Here is a 21,568-nt window from a genome sequence, read left to right as displayed (position 1 = left end):
ATCGGTTTAAATGTTTAAAATAAGTTACGAACCGTTTTAACTAATATTTTTGTTAAAATTTTACCATGCACTATTTAAAAATATAAAAAGCTATAATTTAATAGGAATACAAATGTGGAATATTATGTGTCATTGTAAGTAAATTTACACAAAAATGTTGGGTTATAATTACATAATAAATATTTATATAATTGAGTTGAAAGATACATATAACAGTAAATATATTATTTCCCATGTCAATTATGTTATAAAATATAAAAATGTAAGATGTTATAAATTAAATTTAAAAAATAATGGAAGATTATGGATTATTTTTGTATTAAGTTTTAAAAACGGTACTTTGTAATTTTTATATAAGAGAAAATAATGAAAATGTCAATTACATCAAATTTGAAAATTTTTATGTTAATTTCTAATAAAATAATGTAGGGGTATTTATGAGTTTGAAGATAGATCAAATTGAATAAATAAGTGACGAAGGGTGGATCAAACTAAATTGTGTGTGTGTGTGTGTGTTTTTTTTTCATTCAATCTGGACTGAAGTGAGTCTATTTTCTTTAATAATGTATTAATTATAAAATTAATAAAAATAAAAATAAGTTCAAAAAAGTATTTTTTTTTTAATTTCTTTATATTTTTAATCTAAATGGATTTGTTTTTGAGTGCAAATTGAAATCAACCCGAAATGAACTAATTTTTTCTCTCATCGAAACCGAACGAATAATAAAAAAAACATATAAACTTCTCCTGAAAAAAATCATATAAAAATTTCATTCCATTTCAATCTCCATCTCTTCCCTGCGAATGCGATATAGAGGGTGCAGTATTTAATAGTCTCACGCCTTTGTTAATTTGTAATGAAGCAACCCCCAGGCACCAACCATCTTATTCCCGAAATAATTCATTTCAACTCATAAACTTCGTCAGGTCTACTCTGTTCGGAAAGAGCCAAGGGGTTCCCGAAGAAGCACCATACGCGCACCTAAACCTACACTTTTCGAGGAGTTCTTTGATTATTCTAACATGAGAACACGAAACGCCGATTCTCCTAAACCAGCGGCCGTGAAGAGAACACCGCCGGCCAGGAAATCCGCCGCTGCTAAAGCGGCTTTGGCCACTCCGAAGCAAGCGAAGAGCGTCGAAACATCGTCTACAGCAATCGCGAGCTCCGATTCAAAGCCTGAACAATCTCCAGGTATACAATTGAACACTTGATTCTTCTGCTCTATCGATGTGTGCTTGTTTTAGTTCTTTGGCCCACAGTTTGTTTGATAACTCAACAAACGGGAATGAAGACAAATACGTGCGTGTTGTAGATATAATAGCTCTTTAGGTGTGGCTTTTTCAGTTGACTCCTGGCTTATTTATGATTTATCTTTTGGATTTCTAAAATACTTGGAAGCTACCATCAGTATCTCAAAGTAATGGACCTTATCAAGTTCATTGTTGCATGTAGTTTGAGGAAGCTAAATTTGATTTTATCAACTATTGATAAGTCGGTGCTTCTTACACTTAGTGTGCAGAATTTTTCTTAGTAAGATTTGTATCACGATTGAATAAATTATGGAGAATAGCACTGCACCGAATTATATTTCTAACTATATCCTGGTGCATCTAATTTCGGTTGCTTAGTTGATGTTGTAACTTGTTTGTTTTGTTCGCTTAATGAGAATCTATTTTGATTCAAAAAAATTTGTGAAGCACCCACTGGTACAACTGCTCCAGAGGCAAAAGTTAGATTGGGCACAAAATCAATGGTAAAGAAAACACCTGGCAGAAATAGGGGTCCTGCAGGAAAGGCTACAACTACACAGACAGCAAAATCAGCAGAGATTGTAAATGAGAAGGTTGAGGAATCTCCAAAGAATGAGAAGAAGGCAGAGATAAAGGATTTGGAACATGCAAAAACTGAGGAATCTGTTCGTGAAAATTCTGGAAAATCAAAAGAGAAGAAACAGATCACAATAGAAGCTGAACAAACTGTTTCCGAAAATATGGATAAAATTAGGGAGAAAGAAGTTTCCAAAGAGGAGGAAATTTCTGCTAAAGATGAAGACAAATCGACAAAGGGTGAGCAAGGTACAAAGGAAGTGGAACTAACTCCTGTTGAAAATATTGAAGAGCCTAGGAAGCTAGAAGAAACTGTTGAGGATAGGGGAATCCAACTTGGTGACTGTATGGATGTTGCCAACTCCAGTGAGAACAAACAATTCAGCAGTTCAAAAGAGGGAGAGGTAACAAAGGAAAATCTCAAGGAGGAGATGACAAATGACAACAGTAAGGAGGATGCAAAGATTGAAACAAGTAACATGGAGGGAAATGACAAAGATGAGTTCCAAGGAGAAGCTTGGCTTAGAGGGGAAGAATATGGTGATGATGGGAGATTGGAGGAGTATGGTGATCAAGTAGACTTTGAAGATCCTGAGGAAGAAGAGCTACTGGAGGATGATGTGGAGGAACCTGCTGAAGAAGCTCAGGAATTGGAAGATGAACATAGGGAATTAACTGCTGTTGCGAAGGAGCGTCGGATTAAGAAAGAGCACGAGATTTTTGTTGGTGGGTTGGATCGTGATGCTAGTGAAGAGGATGTGAGAAAGGTTTTTGAGAAGATTGGAGAGGTTGTTGAAGTTCGGCTACACAAGAATCTATCAACTAATAAGAATAAGGGGTATGCATTTGTGAAGTTTGCAAGCAAGGAGCATGCAAAGTGTGCTTTATCAGAAATGAAAAATCCTGTGGTATGAATCTATCTATACTTCCGCTTCATGGATTTTTAAATTTCGGTTTAACCCTTTTTCATTCACAGATTTGTGGGAAGCGTTGTGGGACTGCTCCTAGTGAAGACAATGACACATTGTTCTTGGGAAATGTCTGCAACACATGGACAAAGGAAGCTGTGAGTTCATGGCACCCTATGCTTCATTATTTGTTCATTCATGCTTGATATATTTGTATGCATATATATTTTGAAATAACATGCTTGATATATTTTGAACTGATAGATTCGACAAAAGTTGAAAGATTATGGTGTTGAAGGGGTTGAAAACATAACTCTGGTTCCAGATGTCCAACATGAAGGGTTGAGTCGAGGTTTTGCTTTCCTTGAGTTCTCTTGTCATGCTGATGCCATGCTTGCATACAAGAGACTTCAGAAGCCTGATGTTGTATTTGGTCACTCTGAGAGAACTGCAAAAGTTGCTTTTGCTGAGCCTTTACGTGAACCTGACCCAGAAATAATGGCCAAGGTGAAAACAGTGTTTCTTGATGGGCTTCCTCCTCACTGGGATGAAGAACAGGTAAGGGGACAGTTTAAAATTTATGGAGAAATTATACGTATTGTACTGGCTCGGAATATGTCGACTGCAAAGAGGAAGGATTTTGGATTTGTTGATTTCTCGACCCATGAAGCTGCTGTTTCTTGCATTGATGGTGTAAACAATACAGATATAATTGATGGGAAGTCAAAGGTATACCTTTAGTTGGATAAGTGAAACTTCCATGAAAAATGGTTTATTCAAAAATTTTTGGGGCAACATCAACTTCTAATTTAGTAACAATAGTTTACAAGTAACATTGCAATCAATAACCCAGGACTGCAGCTCACTAGTTGCTTTATTTTGTCATATTGTATGGCTTAAGGAAGAGAAAAGTAGAAGAGAAGGCAGAAGAATCTTAGTTTTATTTGTCAATCCTTCCCTCCTTCCTGCCTTATGTTTCTCGTTTTCCCTGTTTGATAATTTTAGTTGTAGATGCATGTGCTGGTACATAGGAGTCTTAACAAATTTTTATATCATTGTTGGTAAATTAATGGAGATGCATATTTGATTACTTTTCTGTTGTCATGTATTGTTAGATTAAAGTAAAAGCAAGGCTATCAAATCCTTTACCTAAAACTCAAGCTGTTAAAGGTGGAATGTCTGGTGGATTTCGAATTGGTCGTGGTGGTGTTGGGACTTTTTCAAGATTTGGTAATCAAACATTGTACAAGGAACTGGATTTTTTGTGATCATCTAAATCTCCTTTGATGTCGTCTTTTATACTTTCAGGAAGGGGCTTTACACGGGGTGGTCAGGGTGGACATCAGTTTAATTGGCCAAACGTCCAGCGTGGCCGGGATTTCAATAAACATGGTCAAACTAGTAGGTTCGAACGTAACTATGATCATAGATATGCTGAATTTCATGGACGACAATCAATGGAACGAGGTTATGCGTCTGTCTCCACCCATCCCCTCCCCTTTCCCTGGCTATTTGTAAATTATGGCATCTGTTTTAGATTGCATGCGGCTGTATGAACAAGATGCGAGATGCACATTTATGTTTGCATTTTCAATCTAATATATGTTAATGTAAAGCAGGAGGAAGAAGGGGTACTCATAGAGGTGGTTATTATGGATCTGGTAGAGTTGTTGCAAGTGCTGGTCCGTCAAGACCTAATTTTAGACCTTGGGATGATGGACCTGATAGAGGATATGGGGAACATTCTTTTTCAAGGAGGCAACCATTTCCTCCAGAAGAAGCCTTTGATAGACCATTTGGTGGAAGGTACTATGATGACCCTTATGGTTATGAGGAAGGTGCACAAGGGATGAAGAGGCCATTTTATATGACGGTATGTTTGTCCTGTGCCCAATAATTGCCTTCTTATTTTGATATCCTCCCTTGTGCTTGTTTTAAACTTCACTTTCTTTTTAGTACCATGATGTTGATCCCATTGAGCCAAGTAGAACCCGACCTCGCCTGGATTATTCTGATCAAGCAGTCTCATCTTTTCGTGGAGCTCATTATCGTGGTATGGTCCAATTTTTTGCTTACTTTAGCATATTTACTCCTTTTATATGGACTATCCATTTGATACACGCTATGCACCAGTAAATTACTTTTAACCCATTTAATGACTTGTTTACTAGATGTGTGTTTCTTTTTTTTTTCCTTTTCAATAAAGATCACCAAATACGCATAATACCCATATATCTTATCATATATTGAATAAATAACCTATTAAACATGGTCTGTTTACTAACTTACTCAGCAAAACCTATTTGTTAGATAAATTAATCTATTAAGAGTAATCTGTTTGTTAACTTAGTAAATTATAACCTACTAAATAAATAGTTTAAGAAAACAAAAAAATTTATTACAGTAACTATTTAATAATCTACAAGTGACATTAATTCGACCATTTAATACATCAGTACCATTTGTTGTGCTCTAACCAGCCCACTACTTTCGTAAACCAGCCTCCGTTTATTAATAGTTGATTATTCTTCTATACCATTGATTGTCTGAATGGATATTTGTTTTAGATCCATATCGAGCTGGAGGTGATATCTATTCACATGATTATTATGGTTCTGATGTAAGTAACCAATTTATACTTTTTCCCAATTAAGGTCAAAAGAGTAACCATATGTTGATGACAATCCATCTGGTTATGTTGCAGTTTCGTTCATATCCAACTTATCAACGGGGCAATCGCTCATATGGAGGTGGAGGCGGCTATTACCATTAGAGTGGGAACCTTTGGTAATGCCATTGACTTCTCAGTTTAATATTTGCCAATTTCATTGTTTAATCAGTTTTATTAATGTTTTGAAGGTTCTGGCTTAATTGTGTCTAGGTGGCCTGGAAATACAGGATGAACTCTGTTGGTGATCGTGCAAAAGGCTTACTGTCGATGAAAATAGTTGAAGTTGCCTTGTTTTTGTTATTCACATCTTCATTCTGCCTTTTTTAAGTCCCAGATCCAGTTATTGTCAGTGTGATCTCCATTGATCTTTCAGTGCAGTATCCTCTGTTTTATGGGTCTAGTTTAGAATGTTTCTGAATAAGAAACTAATAAAATTTATATATGATCGAGATTGGGATAGACACCTGCTACTTTTGGCCTAAGTACAGATTGCTTTTGAGGATTTTAATTATGGATGAAGTGCAGATACTGGTTTCACGCTTTATCAGTGATTAGGATCTTGGACCATACAAATTGATGATGTTAATTTTGGAGCTGAAAGGACTTATTTTTCTGGAAGGGGAACATTGATATCAGATTTCTATTTATTTGATGGAAGAGCTAGTAATTCAAATCTTCTTATTAGAGTATTTTATGATGCTTTCCTAGAAGACTTCTTGGGGAAAATAAAGAGGTTTAGATCTGCTTGCATGACTGATGACAGCAAAGATTTTAATAAATCCGCAACTCAAGGGTTTAGAGCAGAACTGCTTCCAATCAGTTTTTAATGGTAGGTAAGATAAATATTTGGACTGTTTATGTTATCTCCAAACTGTTTTACGAAGAAAGAGGGCTAGTGCTGAAATCTCTTGTTGTGCATTTGAGGTTTGCCACGATCATCAAACACATTCAACAGATGATTTCTTTAGAGAAATTTGCTGCCACTGAATAAAATCTTTGTTCCTAACCAGTGCTTTTGTCAAATGGTTGAATTATTTCTTGGGTGCTTTACTCAGTATTCAACGCAATACTTAATCCGAGTGAGATCTCTATCGTACTTCAATGCTGATTTTTTGTAGATGAGAATAGTTACAAATTTATTTTTGGTGAAACTAACTTTTCTTGGTGGATAAATTTCTGTTCGGGGCTCAATTGTATCCTTATCCTGATTGTATCAATGGAAGCTCTGTTTGTTGGAGGGAGAGCAAACACATCCTTTTTCTCAGATTTTAAGTTAATGTGCTCTATTTAGGAAATTGCATGCCTCTTAACCTTAGATGATGATATTGCTGATTGAAGTGTTCAGGCATAATGCAAAGCAGTAAAAATCCATGAAATCTTTATTGATAAAAATAGAGAATTATATTCTGATATGCAATTTTGGTTGTGATCAAGGAGAAATTGTTGTTAGTTTAACTAAATGAAATGTAGTATGGGAATCCTGGCATGGAGAGAGGTAGCCAGTAATAATTATTTCCCGTAACAGTTCACTACTTTCTTCGCCACCTGCCTGCAGGACCTTGTGATTGAGGGGTTTTATGTCAGTCTTATATGACATTAGCCATTAGTAGATAGACTGCATATTTAGTTATTTCTTAGCACTAAAGAAACAACTTGTGCATTTATTATTTTATAGGATTAGCTCGCTATATTATTTCATGTTTAGCATTAGAAGAGGAGCTCTTTTGGGACAGCCCAACAGTCTTATTACAGTCTAACGTTCATCAAAGTACATAGTTGATGAAGAAAACAACTAGATCAGTAAACATTGAGACAGATCTAGTGCGTGAGTCGAGCTATTGAGTGGAAGAAAATGAAGAAGAAGAGAGAGTGGAAGAATCTGGAAAAACAGAAGATATTTTTCTTCTCATTAACTGAGGGTATTTACACATGGAATTAATGTGTATTTACAAAATAACCCCCAACTTTACAAAAATAATAATACTTACCTTGTATACTCTAATAACCCCCTCTTAAGCTGGAGTATACAAATTCTGTATACCCAGCTTGGATATAAGTGCTGTAAACTTGGAAATGGAAAGTGGCTTGGTGAAACAGTCAGCCAGCTGATGGGTGGAAGAAACAGAGAGCAACTGAATGATACCTGCGTAACTTTCTATCGAATGAGATGACAATCAATTTCTATATGTTTTGTCTGCTCATGAAAAATCGAATTTTCAGCAATTTTTATTGTTGACAGATTATCGCCAAAAACTACAGCTGGATAAATATTCACAAGTAGATCAGTAAGCAAAAAACGGAGCCATTGCATTTCACAACTGATGGTAGCAAGAGCCCTGTATTCCACTTTAGAGGAAGACCGAGATATAGTTGATTGTTTTTTTTTTTTTTTTTCTAAGAAATAAGAGCATCTCTGAGAAAGACACAAAAGCCGGTGACAGATTTTCGTGAATCAGGATAAGTGGCCCAATCAGATTCGCTAAAACCTTTCAATTTCAAAGAATTATGCACAGGATAAAATAAACCTTTCCCAGGCGTGCCTTTTAAGTATCTCAAGATCCGATGAGCAACCTATAAATGTGTCTGAGTGGGAAAGAAATTGAGAAAGGTGTTGAACGGCAAAGCATATGTCTGGTCATGTAGTGGTAAGATACAAAAGCTTACCCACAAGCTGCCGATATGCAGTTGAATCAACTTTGGGTGAGCCATCATCTTTCACCAATTTTATAGAAGGAACCATAGGAGTTGGAGTGGGTTTACTGTTCCAAAAACCATTATCCTGAAGTAAATCTAATGTATATTTATGTTGATAAATATTAATTCCTTCCTGAGACCTTGCAACTTCAAGACCTAAAAAGAATTTGAGCTCCCTTAAGTCTTATTTTAAACTAATCATGTAGAAACCCTTTGGCAGATTGTATTTCTTCCATGTTGTTAGTAGTTAATATTACATCATCAACATAGATAATAAGAGCAATGAAGGAAGAGCCAGCGGATCTAATAAACAAAGTAGAATCTAAATGAGCTTGAATGAAGCCTTGTTGCTTCAAAGCATCAGTTAACTTGAAATTCCATTGTTTACTTGCTTGCTTCAACCCATAGAAACTCCTCCTAAGCCTACAAACTTGATTCTGTTGAGTAGAATTAAAACCAGGTGGAAGAATCATGTAAACCTCCTCAGACAAATCACCGTGGAGAAAAACATTATTAATATCCAACTGGTGTAACAGACATTCTTTAGCTACAGCAATAGTTAGCGAAGTGCGAATAGTAGTGACCTTAGCAACAGGAGAAAAAGTGTCCAAATAATCTATACTAGACTGTTGAGTATATCCCTTGGCCACTAACCGAGGTTTATACCGTTCAATAGATCCATAAGCCTTGCTCTTGATTTTAAAAACCCATTTACATCCAATAGGCTGTTTGTTAGGAGGCAATGTAACCAAATCCCATGTTTGATTTTCTACAAGTGCATTAATCTCAGCCTGCATTGTCTCTCTCCAATAAGGAGAAACAACAGTTTGGTTATATGTTTTTGGTTCCTGATCTTGGCTTAAAGCAAAGATAAAGGCTTGCTGTTTATGTGGAATATGGTCATATGATAGGACATTAGAAATATAATGTGGTGAGGATACATGGATTCTGGAGTTCAGACCATACACATGATAGTCTTTAAAATAAGTCGGTTGCTTTACTTGCCTAGTTGACTTTCTAATTGGCAGATCAGGTTATGACTCTGGATGGGTCAGCGCCTTTGGTATACAAGTGATAAATGTTGAGTCATTGTATATATAGGAGAAGCATTTAAGGGCGAAGTAGGAGTCGGAGAAGAAACAGGATCAAAAGCGACTGACTCAGACAGACTTTTATGGTCTGTATCATCTTGTTGTGCAAAATGTTTACTTGTATCATTATGCAACTCTGTTGTAAAACTATTAGAATGAGGTAAAACAAAGTTATCAGAGTCATTGGAAGGTATGGAATGGAATGGAAAGACATGTTCAACGAAATTGACATTTCTAAATACAAAATCTTTATGAGAATAAATATCATAGATTCGATACCCTTTGATATGAGAAGGGTAACCAAGAAAAATACATTTGGTAGCGTGCAAAGCAAACTTCGAACGGTTGGAGTCTAAGGTAGAAGCATAGCACAAGCAACCAAATACCTTAAGATGATGATATGTAGGGATAGTATGGAATAAAAGTTCATAAGGTGTTTGATTGTTGATGATTGGAGACGGAATATGATTGATGAGGTATACCGCATGTAAAATACAATCTGCTCAGTATGTGATGGGTAAATTGACTTGAAATCGCAATGATCTCGCCACATTCAAGATATGCTGATGCTTTCTTTTAACCACATTATTTTGTTGTGGTGTATATGGACAAGAAAGCTGATGTACAACACACTTACTAGCAAAAAATTTGTGTAAATTGAATTCCTTTCTATTGTTAGATCTCAAACATTTGATTTTGGTTTGAAATTGTGTCTCAACTTGGGCAAAAAAATTAATTATCAATTGCCTTGCTTCTCTTTTTGTCTTTATAGGGCATACCCATGTATAACGACTCTTATCATCAACAACGGTCAAGAAATAATGATGACCATAGAATGAGGTAATAGAAAAGGGATTCCAAATATCAACATGTACTAAGTCGAAACAACAAGAACTTGTAGAAACACTTGTGGGAAATGAAAGTTTTCTTTGTTTAGCAAAATGGCATATATCACAAACAAATGAAGAACAAGGAGTTATTGAATCATTCAACTGATGTAGCACTTGCAGCCTTGGTGGAGAAGGATGGCCAAGACGGAAGTGCCACATATTATTTTTGTTTACAAGAGAAGAACAGTCACGAAGGTTTGATTTATCAACAGAATGAGTACAAGAGATTGGTTTTATGACAGAATTCACATTGTGTATATTCTTGGATTTTGGCACTTCAAGATGATACAAGCCATGTCTTGCCCTAGCTAAACCAATCTTCTTCTGGCTGTGAATATCCTGAATGACACAATAATGACGGTTGAATGTTAATGAAAAATGTGAGTATTTTAACAGCTGACTAATGAAAATCAAATTGAGTGTAAACTGGGAAACAAAGTAGGCATTCTGAAGGATGAGGTTTGGTGTAATATGTACTGTACCGATGTGTGTGATTTTAAGTATTTATGAATTTGGTAATCTAATGAACATATTTTCAATAGACATGTATAAAGTGAACAGCTCAATTGAGCTCACTATATGATCACTAGCTCTTGATTCAATGATCCAGTCAACTAGTGTAGATGGAATAAAAGAGAAAGTAGTGTTACCTGGTTCAGGGAAAGGTTGGAACTTAGCAGAGAGAGTGTTGATTTGAGGAGTAATGGTTGAAATATGTGGAGCTGTTGACGGTTGAATAAGGGATAGTATCTTGTGATATTGATCTTTAGTAAATGAGTATGGCAATGCATCTAGACCATTGCATTGTGCATTAATTCTTACATGAGAATTAGCTACACCATATTCTAATTCATCAATTTGAGTGCTAACTTGACTCACTCTTGGAATGTTCCGAGACTTAGGTTTATATCTCGTTGGATACCCATGCGTCTTATAACACTTCTCTACTGTGTGTCCAGTGAAGCCATAATAAGTGCATGTTGGCCTCTTATCATTATTGAATCCACCAGTTCTAGAATTATAATTCTTATTTTTTTCTATATTATTGCTAATTTCTGTCTAGAAAACTGGCATTTCTATTGAGGAACTAAAGTCTTGTTTATATGCAAAACATTTGAATCAAAATTCTGTTCTGAAAGTCCTGTGTCAAGTTTTTTCTCATGCTGTATAACAAGTGCAAATACCCTACTCAGTAGAGGTAAAAGATCCTGAATTAGGATCTGACTTTATAACGCTGAAAAACTCATTTAGTCCTCTCAAAAACCTAATGGTTCTATCCTCCTCATAGTATTTTCTAACCGTTGTTCCAACACTACACAAACATTGCTTTTTACTGTCGCAAGAAAGTCTATCACAAAGAGGCAGAGGCATCAGGTTCAAACACTCATTCTATAGTATCTTCAAATGTGTGTAATATTCTATGACTGAGTAGGTTCCTTGTTTCATCATTGAAATCTCATCTTGGAGATTAGCTATTCTAACTGCATCACCTTGAGAATATCTATCATGGAAGTCTTTCTATAAGTCTCTTGTGCAATCTCTCCATATTACACTCTAAGCAATAGATGGAGAAATCAACCTCATTATCCAAGATACAACAATCATATTGCACCGCTCCCGGATATTGTACATAGGATCGTCTTTACTCTGGACTAGTATTGTACCGTCCACGAATTTCATCTTATTTTTATTAATCAAGGCTATTCTCATTGACCTCGACCATGAGTGAAAATTGTTACCTGTGAGAATGGTTGAAGTCAGCTAAAGCGATGGACTCTCGCTCGGGTGCAGATAGAATGGATTCGCTATAGTTTCTTCAGACGTTGACGGCTCTAAGCTAGCAGTAGTTGTATCCATCACTATCGACGTGAGAACTTGAAGGTAGAGAAATTTTTTTGCAAAATCAGGAACCTAGGGTTTTGGTTTTGACCAAAAAAAAACTCGATCGGAAGAAATCTTTGAGCTCTGATACCATGTTACAGTCTAACGTTCATCAAAGTATATAGTTGATGAATGAAACAACTAGATCAATAAACACTGAGACAGATTTAGTGTGTGAGTCGAGCTATTGAGTGGAAGAAAATGAGGAAGAAGAGAGAGTGGAAGAATTTGGAAAAACAGAAGATATTTTTCTTTTCATTAACTGAGGGTATTTATACATGAAACTAATGTGTATTTACAAAATGACTCCCTACTTTACAGAAATAATATTACAGCCCTTTTATATGCAAAACTACTTACCTTGTATACTCAAATAAGTCTTATTGAGAAAATTTAAGTTGACTTCTTTCATTCATTAATCCCTCATGATTAAGTTGTGTGCTATATGCATTGTAGTTTCTTTGGCATTCCATGAGCATAAACAGTTGGCGATCAATATCTTAATCTTTGTGATTATTTTACTGGTAGTTGCATGATGGAGTTGGCATGGACAGATCATTATGTAGGCCATATATCTTCATTTAAGGTTCATAGTTGGTGAAACAGAAGCAGGATAGTGATTGTGGTTTGGGCAGCATGTTTGGGCTTTTGATTGATGATGACAGAGTTATAAATCTTAGGTACTTAAAATTTGTCAGGATATTGGGCTTTCTTCTCTTACCCGTTATAACTTGTGGCAATTATCAATAATATGTGGTTTTACTTGTTAAGTTTGGCAAAATTTAGCCTGCCTATTGCCTTCCTTGTCAAAACATAAATGAAAAGAGATGTACGTAAGTGTTCAAAGTATATGTAGCGTATGTTGACAATTTTGTTTGAATGCTAAATTCAAATTGGCTGTACAAGTTGGGGGATCTTTGTCAATGTAGAGTTTTGTTTTTGTTGTGATGGTTCGGTTCTTCAAAAGATATAATTGTTTAATATCTTTTCTGATTCGGTTGTTGAGTTCTGTGTAGTTGATTCATTTCTACATTTTTGGTGATGATTTTAGATGATTTAACATGTGTTGGGTCGCACAATTTTGGATGCCAAGGTCAGCTTCATGGGAAGTTGTGGATGCTGCCTGTACATCTTGTCTTTAATCATCAAGGTCTTATATTCTTTATTCTCCATGCTTTGTTTGACTAGTTGGGGATTTCATTAACATTCTCTGTTATTTGCTTGCATGATTCTGAATAATGTTTTTGGTGGGACAGTTTAAAGCATCATCTAAAAGCTATGTATTACTCATTTTTTTTCAACCATATCCGTTTAGGTCTTTTAATTAGAGAGGACAAGGATAAGTTAACTCCTCGAGTAAATAGTTACGAGTTTAGGTTTCATATTTCTTTTCCTCGTTCTGTCCATGTTCTCCATGTCTGGTGAAGTCATTAGTATCTGTAGCTGAACTGGAACAGGATAATCTGACATTTAAGAGTTAGCAATGGTGCCTCTGATAGGGTGATAATGCAAAAGTCATTACCGAGATTCCCACTGGAATTATTCCAGGTAATGCCAATTTTGTCAGCCCGCATTTAGGAAGATGGCACAATGATGTTTAATCCTGTTTTGATCTTATCCTTGAACGTATCATATTTTCATGTTCTAGACTCCCTCTCTGACATGCATGTTTTTGTTTATGTATTATTTGGTGTTTTAATTTTAAATTTCAGATAAAATTATCTGTCTGGATTCTGGAAGTGTTGGTTTATTTCTTGATACATGGTGGTTTAGGTGGACTTTGACCGGTCCATCCATGTTAGGACCTCTCTCTCTCTCTCTCTCTCCCAACCTCTCTTCTCTCTCACTATCTCCCTCTCTCCTCTCTCCTCTCTCCTCTTCTCCCTCTCTCTCTCTCTCTCTCTCTCGATCTTGCTCTCGCTATCGCTCTCTCCCTTTTTGAATAATCATTTGAGTTTCTATCTTGTTGGCCGAGGCAGTTTCAGATCATTTATAATCTTAATTTAAATTAAATTTTGGTAAGAGTGTCGTTAACCTTAAAAAATTATTTTTTTTGAAATGGAACTAAACATATCCCCACCTCATGTTTGCTTTTCCTGTTTGTCTCGTCATGATTTATGAGTGTGATGAAGTCATATTGCAGCAGACCAAAACAATGTATCCAAATATCCAATTGTTGAGAGATGCTTAGTGGTTTTCAAAATTGTCTCTGTTTGATTGAAGTAATGTTAGATAAGCTTCTTTCGTCATGAAAGTAGGAGCATAAATTATGTTTTAATCTCCAAGCTCAATGTGAAAGCATACATTTAATTTGATTATGAATTAAAAAATTTCATAGTTTTCAATATGCTTACCTTAAAAGAAATTATCAATTCTACATATCTTTTATTAATTCATTTTGTTATATATTTAAATTGTTAGTTATGAACATAAAGGGTAGATTAAATTTGACACAAACTGATTGCTGATCTAATGTAAATTGGGATATTAAAAATTGTAAATTCTAAAACGATAAGATAAAAAATGAATAGGTTCAGGTTGATTATACTTCAATCCAGTCTCATCAATTATTTAAATCTAATTTTAGATGCATATTAGATTGGACAATAGGACTATTGTAGTTGGAGTTTATTCTGGTCATGGTTTGGGCTGATGAAGAATTTGAATAATTTTTAACTGAAAAATTCAAACTAAATGAAACTCATTTTAAAAAATATTTGCTAAAGATACAAATCCTCAACTGTGCATAAAAGAGTTGTAAATTTTTTGAATGTGTATAAAAATATTAAAAAATATTTGAATTGTGCATTAAAATTGAAAAATAGAATGCTATTCTTTTGATTTTGAGTTTTTTTGCCCTTTGCAAGTAGTTACTGCGCATAGGGTTTTTTTTCCTTTTCGGTAGGTGAAAAGGTGCTTCTGGCAGCACTTGAAAGTCTTTGCCATCAATGTCTTGAGTGAAGTGAGTAGGCATTAACAGAACTTTTGTGGGGTTGGTTTGTAATTCTGGGCAGACTTGTGACCCAATATGGACAGAGAGCCAATTGGTTTGATCTTGGTGTGTTTCTTTCTTGGGTCTGCTCTTTAAGTGACGTCCAAAATCGGATAGATTATTTTCGTTGTACTGATGATTGCTGTATGTTACTTCAAGAAAACTACTCAAAAGTTTGCTATAGGAAGAAGGGTAAAATAGGAAAAGACTGTAAAAGGGCGGAAGGATCACTTTGTAGAGGGATAGAATAGCTCTCTTAGAAACAATTCTAAATTACGAAATCACTCTCCATCCATAAATGAAACTTATTTAAGTTTTAAAGAGTTGTCTACCCATTTGTATGTGCGATTCTTTCATTAGTTTCTTAAGTTGCATGAATAAAATGGCCAAAGACATAATGGAACACAGATATGGATATGTTTATAGTTCTTTAGCATAAGGGATAGTGCTACATAAAGTGTCGTAATGTTCGGATTTATGGATTCGAATGGCAATTGTATTAATTAAAAATTTAGTATAATTCAAAAGTGATATAGAATATTATATGTTAAATATATAAAAATTGTCTAAAAGAGTCATAACATTACTGAATTATTTATATGATGTTAAGAGTTTTTTAATTGTGTAAATATAATGATCAAATAAGAGTATTTAGAGATATTTTAGGTTGTTTTTTAGTATTTTTTTTTATTGAAGGTTGTTTTTTACGAATTGGCTTTAAAGTATTTGTTCTTGATCATTAAATATTTTTTTTAATTTATATTAACCATCCAATTTCTGCATATATTTTAATTTTAAATATTAACAAAAGAAGACAAATTTACAGAAATTATCTAAATGCAGAATAGTTTCTTTTTTATAGATGTAATATAGTTTTCTTAGATTGTAACTGTAAGTAGTTCACCCCAAAAAAACTGTTTGGCATTCAAGAGCTCACAGGATAAGCAAATGTCAACCATTTGAATCCATTTAAATCACATTAGAATCTTCGTTTTGTTATCTGCAGTCTGGACAAAACTCCATTGAGAAACACAGGACAGATGCCGAAAAAATTGATTCACAAAACCATCCAGGAAACACACCTTTCCCTTCTATTATACTGTGCAAATCATCCTAGAATTTCCATCCACACGTCTGTATTCCATTTATTTATATACACTAACCTTAACGAACAATATTTCGATCTTTCTCCACGTGTACGTTCCAGATCTTTTCTTTTACACGCTGGCAATCTAGGTGTTCTGGAATGGACCAATACGAGATCGACACTCCCTAATCCCATGGATCGTTCCCCCGCTATAAATTGTTGGGGGGATCAATTCGGAAGAAATCAGAGAACAAGTAATCGCGAATCTGCATCCTTTTGATTTCTTCTCGGGCTAAGATTGTCTGTTTTCTGTGTTCATATAGTTTTTATCTATAATGGCTGCCGAAGAAGCCGAAGTTCCAGTAGTTGAGCAGCAGGAGCAGCCGGCGGCGGAGGAGCCGAAGCCGGAGGAGAAGCCTGTAAAGGAGAGAAAACCTAAAGCTCCCAGGGAAAAGAAACCTAGACAGCCGAAAGCCGCTGCTCATCCTCCTTACTTTCAGGTATTCTTTCATCCCTGATCCATTTCTTCTCTATTTATGCAAATTTCCTCCTTCGAGCTATGCTTTCACGATGAAATTGATCGGTTATGGGATTGATCTTGACGGTGTATGTTTATTCTACTGTAGATGATCAAGGAGGCACTATTGGCCTTGAAGGAGAAGAACGGTTCTAGTCCGTACGCCATAGCAAAATACATGGAAGGGAAGCACAAGGCGGTTTTGCCTGCTAATTTCAGGAAGATGTTGGCTCTGCAACTAAAGAATTGTGCTAACAGAGGCAAACTCATCAAGATCAAAGCCTCTTATAAGCTCTCTGAGTCAGGCGAGAAGGACAAGGGCACCCCCACCATGACCAAGACCTCGAAGAAGTCGACAGTGAAGAAACCAAAACAAGCTAAAGCGAAAACAACCACCGCTCCTCCAGAGCGCAAGAGGACGGCGGTCAAAAAATCCGAGGGAGCGAAGAAGAAGAAAGTCGCGACCAAGAAGACAAAGAAGTCAACCCCTGCAAAGCCAAAGCAGCCCAAGTCCATCAAATCTCCTGCGGCTAAGAAAGCCAAAAAAGCTGCTTAAAGAACTATAGAATCTAGTCATGTGCTTAGCCTTTTAGCTCTTGTATGTGAATATACAGTTTGTATGTAATCTATTTTGAGGTTTATGGTTTAGTGTCTGGACTGGTTTTGGCCATCTTCTTTTCTTCATTTTATAGAATTTTCTTGATTTGAATATTTGATCCTTGGATTCCCAACTCGGAAAACTGAGACAGTGTTTTCAGTAACCCAACAAGGCAGTGGTTGTACTTGCGTGGCGTTTAAGCACCTAATCATTTTTCATTAGCATCAGCGCGGCAATGAGATAAATCAGAATAGCATTTTCTGCTACATGTCTGGTTTAGTCTCTGGCTTTCGCGTGGATCTAAAGATAAAAACGTGTCTAAAACCTTTATATATAATATATATATCTATGGCATATTAACATGTTAATGTAACAAGTTTTTAGATGGGACTGGAAATAAACTTCTTTGAGATATTAGGAATTGAAGAACGGACCAACTCATTATTGCTTGAATGTTTAATTACTCACCTATACTTTTTTTCAGGAAAAAAAAAAAAGGATACGGATTTCATATTTGAAGTTTGTGTGAATTTGTGTTACAGTCAGAGAAAAAGTAGAAAATCTTAAGACTGATATATATATAACTGAAGGTGACTGACTGTACCTAACTTTTTTCTGACTAGTTGTGTATCTCTATGGCACAGTTGATTTGTGGTCAATGTGGTGTATTTTCTTATAAGAGTTGGAGTGGTTGGAATTCTTAGAAGAGTTGAGTGGTTCGAAGTGTGTTTTCTCTGACCAAAAAAATATATATATATATTTGATGAGTAAAATCGCTTAAAGATTTTACCAAAAAAGTTGTACGTACCATCAATAATCAGTCTATAATAATTTGTGGCTGACAATACACGGCCCAGCCATTTCATTTTCTTCCACAATTGGCCCATTAATTTCGGGCCTGTCGGCCTTAATTCAAGAGGGTATATAAACATGTGTAGCATTCTAAAACTGGTTCACAAAGGACCAGTTGCAGTTTACATTCCATTTCATAAGTTGCTATTTCTTTTTCATAAATAAATAAAAAAAAAAAAAAAAAAATCAAATCAAGTTTTTAACCTGATTTGAAATTTCGAACTGAATAAACCTAGTCGAGTTCTGCTTACTTAATAACATGTACATTATCCTCTTATAGTTGAGTTCTTAAACTTTAATGATTAGATAAAGCAGTAAATTCTAGAAAAAATAAAATAGCTTAGACCATACAATACTCTTGTCGTGAAGCTTGAGTTCAAATTGCTTAAAAATTATTAGATTTTGGACTTGGTTACATTAGGCCTATTATTTTGCAATTATAACTTCGAACTACTTGTTTCCATTTTCCATCGGCTGTATTCACTTTTTATTAGTCACCTTTCAGTCGATGAATGTCAACAAGTCAATATCTTTGTTTGAATGCTTCTCACAATATTTGGTTGCCGACTTCTTGTTTTGACTCTTCAATTATGAGAAAGAGACCATTAAAATCTCCATACAATTTTCCCACTAATATTTTTCTTTTCTCCAACCATATAAAGTTTTATATATATATGTATGTATGTATGTGTATGTATATGAAGGAGGAAGTTATTTCTGCCTTATCCTTGCATGAATAGTTATGTTGCGTGCCATCATTGTTCTCCAAAAAGATAGCTTTGTTTTAGTCAACTATTACACTAAAATTGCTCCATGTTCATCTCCCCCCCGCCCACAGTGAGAGGTATAAAATTTTTGATTGGCTATTGAACTTGGATGTAAAATCCTACCCCTACATACCAGCAAACATGTATGTAGGGATTGCTGGCAAATCAAAGCTTGCGTGTTCGTGAAGGGAATAACACTGTGTTGTATTTGAATACCTTTTACATAATCCAATGTAATAATAAATTATTTATCACTTTTTATTTTATTATTATTAAAAGGGTATACATGCATTTTGTAGTAAAAATTATTCAACAATTTTTCATTAAAAATTTTCAAGCCTATATATATATATATATATATATAATCAAATTGAAGCAATTACAATAAAAAAATATATATATCTTTTGCACTATTCATCATTCTTTTATGGCACTCATTTGGTGGAATGTGATTGCTCGAGACTCTCTTCATTACAGGAGAATGAGACCTTTCAGTTGAGTTGTCAGCAACAACAGAGTAGAACTGTAGAAGCACTATTCATATATATATATATATATATCTATTATATTATATCTATATATGTTCACATATCATTCTCATCCCCAAAAATAAATGGCATCGTATTTCAAAATTAGACTTTTAATGAGTAGTCTATACATTGTTTTTTAAAGTTATATTCCTCCCATAATAAAAATTTATGGGTCTGAATAAAATTATATTTTCATATATATGTTTATTTAAAAATTATTTGTATTATATTATGATTAATTTCTATATAATATCTTATTCAAGATAAATAAATCATTTAACATAAGTCTTCAATTACAAATATAGTTGTCTGTCTAATAACATAACGAGATAATTTTTTTTTTTACAAAAAAATTATTGGTCCAAATCGTATTATATTCGTATTCGTATATATATTTATTAAAAAATTATTTATACAGTATTATACTTAGTATTTATATATGAATTAATGGAAGATAAATGCATTATTTACTTGAGAGAAAGCTGGCGTGAAAAGTCTGTCCCAATTGGAGTGAAAGACATAAATTCTCAATCACAAATATTCCTGTTCGTCCAATCACAGAATCATTTTCTTTTTGCACAAACTCACCAAAAAAAAAAATTAAAAAAAATTCAATTTTGTTATTGTTAATATTCCACGTGCTTCTTTAATTTTTCTTATTGGCTATTATTCCCCTCTAAACTCCATCCAAATCACGGTGGTCAATACATATATATATATATATATACATATTTTACATCATAATATAATAAATCTTAAACCATAGTTCAAACTTAAATTTTTATTTTAAATTAGTATTCCAAGAATAATGAAGTCAAAATAGGTTGGTCATGAAATGTATATATATATATAATAATATTGTTAATATAAAAAAAATTAGATAGTGATAAGTGGGTAGAAATACGAGTTATAAAATAGGTGCATGAGTTTAGTGATGCGTGGCACTAAAAAGACATGTGAAGCAAAGAAAACAAAGCAACGTCAAAACGGTCATGAGGAAGCATGCCCCAACAAGCGCCGTGGTACACAGCGCACGCTAGACAAACTATTGGCCCCATCTCAGCCCACACGCACGCGCTCTCCGTCCTCACCTTACGTACTCGCTCACTTTCTTTTTTTCTCTTCTATTAAACCATAAATTTCTCTAAAAACAAACTCTAAATACCAATATATAGATTTACAGTCATTATCATTAATTTATAATTAAATTAATTTAATAAAATTAATATTTTAATTTATTAATATAATTACTATATTTTTTGATGAATAAAACTTTTTTAATTAAAGTAATTATATTAGTTAAAAATTTGACCTATTTTTTTTTCTTTAAAAAAAAATTTCAAAAAGTATAATTTGTGACTTTTTTTAAAATAAAATAAGTTATAAGAAAATTAAGCACTTTTCTTATTCTAATTATTCACGTGTCATTAAATAATTGATAAAAGTGACAATCTAAACTATTTTTTTTAGAATTAAATTCAAATTAATTTTATTAATGATTATAAGGAAAAGAAGTCATAATGTACAAATGGTCATGATTAAAGTCAAAGGTATACGCTCACATTCATTAAATATATGTGTGTGTGTGTATTTCTTCTTAAAAGTTAATATTTCTCCCCTCATTTTCTTTACAAAAAGTTATAGTTAGAATAAGGTTAAACTGTCGTATTTTCTTAGTTGAAAATCACACGTTATTTTATTTAGTTTGTATATATATATATATAGTTTTTAATGAATGAATGTATTTATTTTTTTAGTAAAAAAATATATTATATATATATATATATATATATGAATTTATAACTCTGACTACATGATATTACGGCTACGAAAACATAGAACAAATTATTTTTTAAAAAATATAGATTAAAAATAGTATTTTAATAAATAAATAATTTAAACTAAATTAGAGTTATTTAAACATAATAAGAAATTAAACCATTTTTAACTATAAACGTGAACCTATAAAAAAAATATATCTCTTATATTTACATCTTTTTAGCTTATTCAATTTTAGAACTAAATAGTTATTAACATGAAGTAATTATATCGATTTAGATTTTTGTTTTTAAGAAAAATAGTTGTATAAGAAATTTAAAAAAAATTTGTCAAATTTTAAAACAGAAAATATACCACTTTTAACAAGACATCTGTAAATGATTACTAATTTGAACTTAGAAACCACATCAAAAACCTTAAATAAAATCAACCTTTAGATTTATACTGATAATAAAGTCTATGTACCCCAAAGAAAAGAAGC

The 21,568-nt window shown here is 33.8% G+C and overlaps 2 protein-coding genes and 1 long non-coding RNA gene across 4 annotated transcripts; 2 read left to right on the top strand and 1 right to left on the bottom strand.

Moving 5' to 3' along the window:
- Positions 1–744: 744 nt before the first annotated feature.
- Positions 745–6,098, top strand: LOC148266207 (uncharacterized). 2 transcript variants are annotated; one of them, XM_088217411.1, is made up of 11 exons: positions 745–1,195; positions 1,702–2,738; positions 2,807–2,896; positions 3,003–3,296; positions 3,854–3,968; positions 4,047–4,205; positions 4,358–4,611; positions 4,695–4,791; positions 5,306–5,358; positions 5,443–5,525; positions 5,620–6,098. In XM_088217411.1, exons 1-10 carry the CDS (start codon positions 1,024–1,026, stop codon positions 5,509–5,511), a joined length of 2,340 nt encoding a protein of 779 aa, XP_088073537.1. In that variant the 5' UTR covers positions 745–1,023; the 3' UTR covers positions 5,512–5,525; positions 5,620–6,098. The 2 variants fall into 2 exon arrangements, with proteins under 2 accessions (XP_088073537.1, XP_088073536.1); XM_088217410.1 differs by having other exon boundaries at positions 747–1,195; positions 3,003–3,467.
- A 1,196-nt stretch (positions 6,099–7,294) lies between these two features.
- On the bottom strand, positions 7,295–12,191 carry LOC148266206 (uncharacterized). Its single transcript, XR_015818286.1, has 2 exons — positions 10,735–12,191; positions 7,295–10,423 (listed from the first exon to the last, which is right to left on the bottom strand). It is a non-coding gene; the product is annotated as an uncharacterized LOC148266206 (long non-coding RNA).
- A 4,084-nt stretch (positions 12,192–16,275) lies between these two features.
- HIS1-3 (histone H1-3) lies at positions 16,276–17,231 on the top strand. The gene is made up of 2 exons (XM_022052470.2): positions 16,276–16,544; positions 16,671–17,231. The coding sequence occupies exons 1-2, from the start codon at positions 16,380–16,382 to the stop codon at positions 17,115–17,117; spliced, it is 612 nt and encodes a 203-aa protein (XP_021908162.1). The 5' UTR covers positions 16,276–16,379; the 3' UTR covers positions 17,118–17,231.
- Positions 17,232–21,568: the final 4,337 nt, after the last annotated feature.

The sequence above is a fragment of the Carica papaya genome, chromosome 4 (genome assembly GCF_054855325.1).
Source record: "Carica papaya isolate Zhongbai chromosome 4, ASM5485532v1, whole genome shotgun sequence".
Classification (NCBI taxonomy): Eukaryota; Viridiplantae; Streptophyta; class Magnoliopsida; order Brassicales; family Caricaceae; genus Carica; species Carica papaya.
The sequence above is the reverse complement of the archived record's forward strand: the minus strand, read 5'-3'. Positions and strand labels throughout refer to the sequence as shown.

What these genes read in the sequence shown, in the direction of transcription:
- LOC148266207 (XM_088217410.1), top strand. Translation starts at nt 1,024, where the DNA reads ATGAGAACACGAAACGCCGATTCTCCTAAACCAGCGGCCGTGAAGAGA. An exon ending in TAATTGATGGGAAGTCAAAG is followed by an intron (nt 3,468 to 3,853) that starts GTATACCTTTAG and finishes ATGTATTGTTAG; the next exon opens with ATTAAAGTAAAAGCAAGGCT. An exon ending in AGAGGCCATTTTATATGACG is followed by an intron (nt 4,612 to 4,694) that starts GTATGTTTGTCC and finishes CTTTCTTTTTAG; the next exon opens with TACCATGATGTTGATCCCAT.
- HIS1-3 (XM_022052470.2), top strand. Translation starts at nt 16,380, where the DNA reads ATGGCTGCCGAAGAAGCCGAAGTTCCAGTAGTTGAGCAGCAGGAGCAG. An exon ending in CTCATCCTCCTTACTTTCAG is followed by an intron (nt 16,545 to 16,670) that starts GTATTCTTTCAT and finishes ATTCTACTGTAG; the next exon opens with ATGATCAAGGAGGCACTATT.